This window comes from Coffea arabica, chromosome 10c, assembly GCF_036785885.1.
Source record: "Coffea arabica cultivar ET-39 chromosome 10c, Coffea Arabica ET-39 HiFi, whole genome shotgun sequence".
Classification (NCBI taxonomy): Eukaryota; Viridiplantae; Streptophyta; class Magnoliopsida; order Gentianales; family Rubiaceae; genus Coffea; species Coffea arabica.
In genome coordinates, this window is record NC_092329.1 from 5,187,238 (window position 1) to 5,198,799 (window position 11,562).

General features: G+C 37.6%; 1 protein-coding gene across 20 annotated transcripts; it reads right to left on the minus strand.

Moving 5' to 3' along the window:
• Positions 1–1,359: 1,359 nt before the first annotated feature.
• Positions 1,360–7,365, minus strand: LOC113714631 (uncharacterized). Of its 20 annotated transcripts, none has more exons than XM_072069161.1 (4): positions 4,910–7,365; positions 2,792–2,843; positions 2,139–2,271; positions 1,360–2,053 (listed from the first exon to the last, which is right to left on the minus strand). In XM_072069161.1, the coding sequence occupies exon 1, from the start codon at positions 6,459–6,461 to the stop codon at positions 5,103–5,105; it is 1,359 nt and encodes a 452-aa protein (XP_071925262.1). In that variant the 5' UTR covers positions 6,462–7,365; the 3' UTR covers positions 1,360–2,053; positions 2,139–2,271; positions 2,792–2,843; positions 4,910–5,102. The 20 variants fall into 20 exon arrangements, with proteins under 20 accessions (XP_071925262.1, XP_027094385.1, XP_071925259.1 ...); XM_027238584.2 differs by having other exon boundaries at positions 2,139–2,684; XM_072069158.1 differs by having other exon boundaries at positions 3,268–7,365.
• Between the last annotated feature and the right edge of the window lie 4,197 nt (positions 7,366–11,562).

Consider the following 11,562-nt stretch of genomic DNA (forward strand, 5'->3'; position numbering starts at 1 on the left):
GGAATCAATTCTGATGATTATAAGTAAGAAAAGTTCCAACAAAGAAAGTAGTTTTTAGATAGAGGTTCCGAAATCACCATTACCTCTCTTCCTTGGCGACCTACTACTTTTATTTACCTTTGCACAATTTTTCACGTTGAGACCTCAAGATCGAGATCTCATGATAACATGTCAAATTGAAATCTGCTCAACCTTTTTATAGTCAGTTCGTGACTCATCAATCTTTTAAATGATTTAATTTGCATGTCATGATAGTTGTCAAGACACAGATCACCTTTGCATGATCTCCACTCGTTACCTATTTTCTATTTTTCCTCTCCTTTCATCGATTTAGGATCAAGATGCGTGGATTTATTTCTTTCCTAACATAGTCTAGAGTGATCTTCGTTCGCTGCAGTTATGATATTGTGTACAAGGGGAGTGCAATGTTGCTTAAACATAAGTCTAGATTCTCCAGAATGATAGTCATCCACAACCGTGGGCGATTTTGTATGGTATGGGGCCTACGTTGCTTTCTTTCCTACTCCACGTAGAAGCGGGGGGAAGCTTTTTGCTATCTGCCGACGTGGATGGGGCTGGGTTCCGCTTCTACTACGCAAGCTCAAATCACGTATGACGTAACCCTCTGGTTTCATTTTGTCAACATTACCAATAATACTCGTATAAGAGTAGAATTATGTTATCAAGAAAGGGTGTGCGTATACATATACATATACATATATGTATGTATTTGGGTGTGTACACACTTCTATATGGTATAAGGAACAATGAACTTGGTTTGAGAAAAAATTGTGGGGTTTGTCCAAGTGATCATGATGATGATTACAGCATGTTGACAGTGGTTTACAAATTTTTTTTTTTTTTTTTGGGTTTTTCGTATTCTCTTAAGAGGAGTATAGGTTAGAAAGGGTTCACAAATTCATATTAGTTTGTGGTTTATACTTTATACTTTGTGAAATTTATTCAGAAAACAAACATGATGGATGACATGAGGTGAGACGAGGGAGAAACGGTAAAAGTAGGTCGGTGGTGGATGACTATTGAAATTTCAGTAGTGTGTTGAGAATTGAGAATATACGACTTTCCGTCCACGCAATAAACAAATCAAGAAACTGGAAATTGAAGATGTGAGAATCATCTATTCCGTTCGATTTCTATTCTATTCTAGTGGTCTTACGACTTCAATTTTTCCAAAACCTAATTTTTAAGTCGGCAATTTTGTGTTTGGTCAGGTTTTGTTGGTAGGATGAGATGTTGTGCTGAACCAATTTATACCGATCACGCCACTATTGAATTTTCCTCCTCCTTTTTTTTTTTTTTTTTTTTTTTTTTGGGTTTCAGAGGCATGTTTCTCCAATATGAGATAGAAGAGAATAGCACAACGTGACCAGTAAAACAAAGTGACAAGAACGGAAAAACAGCTGAAACTTGGGGATGTAGCCTGACTAGAGATAAAGCTTGAAAGCTTGGCCACCTGCGTCAGCAAGCAAAATAGGGGTTGCCGACAGGTCGGTCCATTCTAAGGCTACGGCCTATGGGCAGCCACAGCCGCTGCTACACTACAGGCTGCTAATATTATTGAGAATGATGGCGCCCTTTCAACCGTCAGCCTCCTTTTCTTGGCCTCCAAAAATCTGTTTATGCCTTTTTACGCACTTGATAGCGGCAGCAAATGGGCATGCTTTCAACTAGGCCATGCTCAGCATCAGCAGGAGTCCACAAGGGGACCAGCCGAAGATGCATCCTTCCTTATATGGCAAGTGTGTCGATACAGAAGCTCTAAGCATAGGAACCTGCTGCATTATTAAAACATGACAAGAGACCTACTACCATCCTCGACAATTTTACGATGTGGTATGGTACTCCATGTTGGCTGTGCAATTACATTAATATCCCATTACACACAAATAATAGGCAAATCTTCTTCTTCTTCTTCTGCTGCTGCTGCTGTTGTTGTTACTGCAGACAAATGATTGAAAAAAATCTCAGCAGCGTGGCCTCAAAATCAGTAGTCTGGACCGAAGAAAAGCAATTCCGGCATTCAGGTACGCAACTACAAGCAAGGAGTTCAAAAGCCAGTTACTTTAGAAGCATCCTTTTCAAAGAGGTGGTATAAAAGAATTACTTTCCTTACTTACACAGCCTCCAAATTTAATGGTCCAAACTGGTAAGATATTTAATGCGAATATGAATTAAGGCAGCCGTGTAGACCTGCGTTGGCACCAAAGCAACCGCATCTAGCCATCGAAGATTTTGTTGGCATAGAAATTTCTGTATCCGACAAAAGAGTGTTGGAATCTTACTCTGTTTGACAAAAGCATTTCTTTGAAGCTATTAGTAACCCATAGAACAGAAATCCTCAATGAACGAACATATAGCCATTCAAGTTTTAGCATGGCTTCGGACAAACCCATATTTCACCAAACTATAATGGACCGCAATAAAGAATATGAGAAACCCAAGTCATGGCAAATAATTTAATGGCCAACCAGTGAGAACAAATCCATTATGCTTTATCCTATCTAACATTGTAGCGACCAAAAATCATAAACTATCATCCCCTCAGCTGTGCCAACAAATCTTTCATGTTCAAGACAACTAAAGAAAGAAAAGATTCTGTTACTACTATCCGTAGCTTTTAGGAGTTCCTTTCTTAAACTGTGGTGGATTTTAATGTGCGTCACCTGCAATGAGAAAATGTGGGCCTAAGACAGCCGATGAACTAAAATATAACTGGAGGAAGTATTGTCTGCCACAACATGCCATAGAATCAAATGGGAGAATAACTAACCTCGTGCATAAGACCAGAAGTGAGAAATGATGAAACACATAAACCTCCATTTCTGCAACATGACGGACACTATAATCCTCAACATCCCAGAATGAAAGGAAAAGCAAGACAACATCAAGGACCTAAAGTAAGACTCAAATCTGCAATAGCACTGGAGAGCCAAAAATGCAAGTTGAGAACCACTATTACCATCGTAATCCCACTTTCAAAGAAATGCAAGGGATGCTCCAGAGATTAATACATTATTTCTCCAGAAAAAGGCATAGGTAATTATTTATAGAGGCCAACAGACTCGCAAAAGCTCGATATGCATACCCCAGATAAATTAAATAAGCACATTAAACCACACCAATCATAATCTCAAATCACAGCACCCAAAGCCAACTATTCACGAATATAACTTCCTTTGTAAGCTCCCCAAAAAAAATTTTTTCCTTTGTAAATATTCAAACAAAAAAGGAAAAAAGATTGCATACCAGAGCATGGCACCGGGAAATTAATGCCTATATGATCAGATATTTCCTACTATAATCTCTTTGTACAGATCAAGAGGCTAAGACCCATATAAAATGTTGAATAGTTGCTCTATTTTGAACAAAGACACAGAACACTTTTATATTGCAACAAGTGAAAAGACATTGGACCTTTCAAAAGCCAATAGAGGTCCTGAATGATATATATAGCTATTTCAGTAATAGGCAATTCAAACACATAAGAACTAGATATTCAAGAATATACTTTGCTGAAGCCTAATGAAGTTTTTACAACAAAGCTTGTCAGTTGGTAGAATTGTTCCTAAGATGGCTGATGCATTTTTGATATGTTACTAGATTACGCATATAGTGTGCTTCTCTTCTCCTTCTTTTGTTCTCTGTTTTTCTTTTTAATTTTTCCCTATTATAGTTAACGTGCATTCAATATACATAATAACCAGCTTTGTCAAAAATGACTTAGCTGTGTGCCTGATGCGTCTCTAATGACTTAGTTACTTCTTCTTGTACCTTGGTCTTACAATACCAGCAAAAGTATGTTGTTTATCTCTTACATCTTTTTCCTTGTTTTCATACCATTAGTGGGGTCCGAAAATTCTGACCCCTGTTTTGTTTTCATTCTAGAGGATGTGGTTCAAGTCAGTGCGATGCTGATCCTCATGTCAAGAATCTTTTTTACCGGTGGATTAACAGAACAGGTCCTCCTATGTGAAGAAGACAAACTGAACAACCTCTACATGTCACCCAAAGAAGCCTGGAGCAAAGGCAGAGATGACTGCAAAACCTTTCCAATTATCAAGGTTAAAATCCATAGCACTTCCACTTCAGAACATATTATGTAGGTGGATCACCACATTGTGTTATATAACCAACTAGTGTGTTAATATGACTGATGAAATGCAATATTACTAATTTAATGACAATCACCTGTCTAACAGTGATTTCAGGTGACAAGAAGAGTCAATGCATTGCAAAACTCCCAACATTCATGAAAAAAACTATTGCATATTTGCAAATGATGGCTTAAAAAAATTAGAGATAATCAATTGATTAATCTGCATTAGGGGGAAAAAATGCTCACAGTTATACATTTCTAGACAAAAGTCACATAAAAGAAGCAAAGTCGCCAAGGTTTTGAAGTATAGCCTAAATACACTTATTTTGAGGGATCAAAGTACATCAATAAGATCTTTGAAGCCACATACAAGATAAAACACAGAAACAGTCCTTGAAACAGCTGAAATACATCAATTTCAAGTAACACCTCATTGATGGCAAATAGAAGATAAAACACAGAACAGTCCTTGAAATAGCTAAAATACATCAATTTCAAGTAACACCTCATTGATGGCAAATAGAGGGGGGAACAGAAAAATCTCTTTCATAGATAGCACAGCATAACCTTTCTTGAAATCACATATCCGCAGTGGGAAATAATTAAATCTTTACGAAACGATCATGCAAGTCTAGCAAGGTACGTGGAATATTGTCGGTAGAAGATTTGAAAAGTACACTACCAAAAGCATCAACCTTCAGGATACGGTCATGTACAAGGTTGGTGTCCTGTCTTAAACACATAGCATTGGAAAATGCAGTTAAATATCCCCGAGCAAGAACAGAAAATGACCTGATAAGTTCAACAAAATTGTCTGGCAAATCAAGAATCCGAGCAGCTAATTCCATGTGCAGTTAGGAATTAACTCTTGTTCCCATTATTATCCCTTAATTGATACTTAGCATGAAGCAGACAAATCAGCGTTAATCTCATATCAGGCCATGCCAAAAATATCACACTACCGAACCATTTACAGAAGCACAGTTTACCAGAATTGCAAACCATCCTCTTCTACCCCTTCCTCCTCACTGTCTAAAACATAATCTTCCTCCTCAGTGTACTCATCAGGATCTTCCTCGTCATCAATAGAATTTTTTAGTCCAATCTGAACATAACCTCTTTGATTCTCCCTCAGCCAGTCCTGTTCCTCTTCCCTGTCCTCATCCTCTTCCTCCTCCCCTTCAGAAAATGCCGAAATTCTCATTCCATCAAATTCCGTTGTCCCAACAAGCTGATCCATCAAGCTGTCTACACTCCCCTCCCCGTTTAATCCCCCGTCAAACTCACTGACTGAAAACCTCCCAGTCCTCCTCCCTCCAGATTCCCTCCTCCTCTTTATCCGCGACACCAAATCATCCTCCTTAATCTCCCCATTCTCCACATCATTCCATGGCACCCATAAATCCGCTTGCCTCCCTAATGCTCTGTACCCATCGCCAATGACAACAGTCCCCAAATTGGCCGCCCTCGCCCTCCTCAACATCTCAGAAAAATCTGAATCATCCGAAACCAAAAGCAACCAATCAATCCCTCTACTCATAGAATGCTGCATTTGCCTTTTCAATGCCCAGTCAGCAGCCTGTGGCTTATCCTCCACCGTTTTCACAAACACCCCAGCTCGACTAAGCTCGGAGGCTAATCCATACCCAACTTTCGGCGAAGTCAAAGTCCTTGCAGCTTCATTATACTTCTCATTGCCATCAATAAACCTTTCTTTAAAACGCTGTCGTTTCTTACCTTTCAATGACCTCATTCTGTTCAGCTTCTTTTGCCTCTCCCTCTCATGCAACTGCCTAAAATGCTTCTTTAAATCCAAATGTGTCTTACATTTTCTCCCGCAAACAGAGCAAATATACGGTTCAGAAGGGGTAGAAACACCTTTCCTCTCAAGAATGTCCATACGCCGTTGTTCTCGGCGTTCTTCAACAACCCATTGAGGCAAATGAATGAAAGCGTGTCGATTAGCGTAAGCAGAGATATCAACCAGGTCGCCGAAATGCTGGGCCACTTTTTTTAAGGCCATCGCCGCCTGGTACGGCGGCCCGCGAGGGGGCTTGTTATCTAAGTCCCATAAGACCACTACTTTCTTAGGCTTAGCTGTGTAGATGCCTTCTTTGGTTCTCACCATATCGATTTCGCTCTCGGCTGCAGCTGCTGCTGCTGCACAGGCTCTGATGTTGGCCCATTTACCAGATGAATTGGGGTCGGATAGGGAGAGGGGTTTTGGGGGTTTTTGGGGGGCGAATTGCGGAATGAGAAAAAGGGGTTTGGGGAATCTGTAGTGGGAGAATGGTGGAGAATTTAGGTGGATGAATTCAATGGAGGTGCATAGGGAGTTAATCATGGTAAACTTTATAGCTTATGGGTTTTTGGCGGGGGATTCCGGGATTGTGTAGGTGGTCGCAGGGAAGAGGAAGGAGACCTTGTGGAAGTTGAGATAATTTCAGGAGGGAGATGAGAATATTCTCTGCCTCCAATAGCAGCAGCTGAATGTTCGGGAAATGCAGGTGCACGAATCTTGTTGGTTCTGAATCACGTCTTCAACATGAACGCGCTTCGTCTTATATCATACCCGTTCTGCGCCTTTGCCTTTCATTTGGGGGATTTTTTTTTCTTGGATCAATGTATAGCTGAAAAACGCTCAATGATTACGCCATGATATATATATATATAAAGGTTTTGAATGGAAAAAAAAAGCATATATAGGTTTGCGAAATTGGGAGAATATGAACTTGGAGGAGTGAGTATGGTGTTCAAGGGATCGATGTTTTGTGCTGCGACCAAGTTGCCTTGGGCATTTCCCGTTTTTCAAGTCAGCAAATCACAAGTCTGTAGCAATCCAAGTGAAGTCTCAAATTGTTTACGCTCAAAAGGATGAGCAGGTTTTATCATATTACTGACAAAAGACTTCCTACATATTATGCACTGCCATCTCATATATTAGAACGAACGATCCAAAACATTATTGACATTTCTGCGACATTCATTCAACTGCCCAGCGTCCTCCTGCTGTTGAAAAGTCCATAACCGTTTTGTTTTGGATTTGAGATCCAAAACAATTGGAGAGTGGAACCAACCAACGAATGGGAGGAATGGAACTTAATCTGGATTGTAGGGCGGGCAAAAGCGCAGAACTGCCAAACAATTTTCATTTGCCGGTGGTCCAAACTAGTCATTACCACTTTACCAGTCGAGCAGAGGTGTTGGTGTCCTGAGCTGAGATGGACCAGTGGTAATGTGGGAGAGAGCCCATAAGCATAAAGGAGGAAGGTAGTAGGTACTAGTAGAACCTAACAAGTGGATGTAAAAAGCCCATTATTCAGGTGTCTGTCTGCTGACACATTGGTGACGTTGAGTGACATCTCAAATACTACATACTTTTTGCGATGTCCGAGATTAATCTTCAATCATGCCTTACTTCTCTAATCATTCTCCGGGATACTTTTGTCCGGTTGGAAGAGGCAAAATGGGATGGACAAGCTCCTGTTTAGATGGTTTTGCTTGCCTACTACTACCACAGTAGTAGTAATATTTATCTTAACCCCATATGACTCAGTTTCCAATATTTGCTTTGCTTGCAGCATCCAATTTGTTTATTTGGTGGGATTCTTGTTCTTCCTTTTCTTTTTTCATCTTGCAGCAGAGCAGCGCTTTTGTCGTAGCCAAAATTACCGTCGTGCTTCGTGAAAGGGGAGGTCCTTTGCTTAATTGAATTCACACATAATTAATGTAAAATATCAAATACATAAAAATATCAAATTAGTGATACAATTAATTACTGAGCTCTGGATGAGATAGTGACTAGCATTTGGAAGGGAGCAAGCGTGTCAAAACCATTTGTAAGTTTTGTTTTTCAACTTGACGTCAATACAGGTTGGTTCAATTAATAAAAAAGTAACACTTCCTCACAAAAATTGGTCCCAATATGAGGACTGTGTTGGTGTGCAATTTATAAGGATTTCTGTAAGCGATCTATAGATTCAGAGATATACTCTGATCGGTAACGATGATTGAAATCGAGCACACTCAAACTTTTCATGATAATCAGAAAAAAAAAATGCATTTGTAACTTGCCATAACATAACGTTGTTCACTTGGCTGGTTCAAGTGCTCGGACTTGCCTGTGCGCTTCACTTGACTTCTTTCATTCTCACAGCAAGTTTCCCGTCTCACCAAAAAAATAATAATAATAAAATTAAATGCTTTGATTGCACTGTTTGATGACATCACTTTCTTACTTTTGGATAATTATTCAAGGGACGGACAGCAGGATGGATGAGTCAGTAGTGTATTATAGTGGTGCTCTATGGAGGAGAATTTCATACTGTTCTGTGCTTTTATAATATCATACTGATGATGTGTTAGATTAATAATAATAATAATTTGAGTAGATGAGAATTTGGTGGGAGATGATGTGGATCATTTATGATTGTGATTCTCGGATTTACAGGTTGTCTGGATCCTGAATGGCGTTGACGCCACCATTATTCTCTAACCTCCCAACAATACATTACTACTTTAATTAAATCACATTTTAGTCAACCAAATTTTTTTCAGGATTGAATTTGAAAATCAGGCTTATACTAGCCTAACGTGGATTAGACAATAATTAATATTATACTCAAGAATCTCTAGTGATGCTAATTTTTTCTTTTTTTTGTCTTTTGTAACTAAGTGAAATTTCTTGCGAACCAGCAATACCCAACGACAAAAAAAGTTAGGTTCACTCAAGACTTCAAGAAATGGGGCAGCTGCAACGCGTCCTTTATTCATTCCAGATTAAGGCCTTGTTTGGATTGCCGGTTTCCGTCGAAAAATTACGTCGTTTTCTGTGATCACATTTCCCTATTACCTTTTTCCCTCACATACATCAAATCGCTACAGTAATTTTTCCATGAAAAATCACGGAAAATGCAATCCAAACACAACCTAAGATGTTTCAAATCAAATCTTGAAACGCACGCAAATATTTACCATTGCCAAAACAAAAAAAAAAGGCATCAAATATCTTACGTTAAAATTATAAAGTAAAATATTTCGGTCCTGTCTATTGATTGTTATCGGCCAAGATTTTTATTTTATATTTTTTGAAGTAGACAGCATGCGTTAATCAAACAGAATCATATGTATGTTAACTACTCCATTAACTAAAAGAACCCATCTGCTAAAATTCTAAATTCCCCCAGAAAAAGTTGCTTTCACATTCACGAGGAATATTATGCAAATTTAAGAGACCTGATGTACTTGTGAGGCCTCAAGACAAAAAACTAACTATTTTCAAAATTCCCTGCACTAAAAAAAAGAACAGAGAATAATTCACGCCTTTTGTTTCCAGGCTTAAGCAAAATGATTACTGCTTTCACTGGCCCCCCGGCCCCACCACCTGAATAGATTGATTATTCTAACCTCAAATAGATTTAACTGCTGTCGACAAAAAACTACCGTCACCCAACCATCTTCCCTTGCGATAAATCTTTGCTCTTCCCTCGTTTGTCTTTTCCCTTTTTAACATTTGTCTCCATCGGTTCATCCCCTTTTTGTTAGAAGTAATCCACGCCTTTTTAAGAATGTTTCAGCCTCTCTCTCTCTCTCTATATCTCTATCTCTCCTTGTCCTTGAGGACCCTGACCAAGGTTTGGTTCTCTAGAAGGGCTGGCTTCGCACAAAAATTGATAGATTGACTTCTCTTCCCTTTGAAAATGAAATTGAAGTTAATCAACAATCCACGGCGCCCCACTAATACTTTCACGCATTATCTTGAAGGTTTTCAACCTAGTCGTCCGGTTGCTTCTTTTACATGCAACTGTGTAAAAGCGATAACTTGGTTCGCAACTTGAACTAAAACGCCATTTCGTTAAAGTTAAAATAATAATTAAAAAAAATCTACATCTACCCACAAGTTGATCTAAAAGACCATCTTAGCAAAGTGAAGAAAAAAAAAGAAGAAATCTGGTAATATAAGCATCCTTTTTTTTTCCTTCTCTTTCAAGGAAGATTTTTAAATTTTGCAAAGAATATGGTAAAAGAAAGAAGGTTTGAGTGTTAAATTATGAACTTTACTATTGGAACCTTGATGCTTGGATCTATTTAACGGGTGCCCTCGTCGTTAAAATATGTTTCAGATGTTATATTTTTGATAAATATAAAATTAATTTTTTTTTAAAAAAAGTAAATAAATATAAGGGAAGGTGAGTGAGATTCGGTAGGAAAAAGCATATAAATGCAATGGAGGATAATAATAAATATATAAATGCAATGGAGTATTTCTTATACAGCTTAATTGCTGTTGGTGTTAATTTTATGGGATAATTTCACAAACCTCCCCGAGATTTTTAACAATTACAAATAGCTCTTCTCAGGTTTTAAAAATTACATATACCTCCCCTACTTTTAATGTTTAGTAACAATGTAGGTCCAATAAGATAGATTTTTTCACAAAAATCCTAAATTGCCCTTTTTTTTACAAAATTAAGAAAGAAAAATATAGTATATTCAATCATTTTCTTCCATACTTTACATAAATTAACAAGCTTAATTCCTAACAACCATCCAAGCATAAGTTCTGAAATCAAGTAGTTGTTCAAAAAATCCTAAATTACAGAAAATATCAATACTTGCCACGTAAAAAAAAAAACACGCACACAAACCTATTTGGCAATCAGTTGTACCAAAAATTATATATCAATACCTAAATACCTTTTCAATACAAGCTAATCTGACCTAAAACCGTCATTACAACCATCTTATAGTTTTAAAATTATTAATATCTCAAAAGTAGAGAATAAATTCTACCTCCATAATAATCGTAATAAAAAATCTAATCCAATGAAAGAAATCCATATATAATTATTGACATTTTATAAAAAAATTTTGTGACAACAAACAAAAAATGACAATTTTCACATCTTTAGTTCTTTTTCCTATCTCAATCATCAATTTCATTATTTATTTCTCTATCGCTGTGAGTCTTTTCATTTCCTTCTAATTTGACACATAATCTCCTCTCTGTTGCTTTGTGAATTTCAATTTGCTAATATCCACAAAATTGAAGATAATAAAAAGATGTTATTTTAATTAGAAAAGATAGGAGCGAAAATAAACAAGAGACAGAAAAATAGAATTTTTTGGGTTTTGTAAATTTATTGCCTTAAATTTAAAATTGTCTATCAAGTGGAGGGTATTATAGGTATTTTACTATGCTAAGGGAGGTAAGTATAATTTTTTAAACTTGAGGGGAGCCGAGTGAAATTGTTAGAAATCTCAAGGGAGGTTTCTGAAATTATCCCTAATTTTATTTAGCATAGTTAAATGAGGAGAGAGGGAGACAGCAAGGAGAGATGACTCAGTCAATAAAGAAAGGCATTAATGAAGAAGTATCTCAAGAGCATGCCACCTCTCCATCAGTACTACTAACTATTCTCTTTTGTTTGTTTTCTGATTTTCTT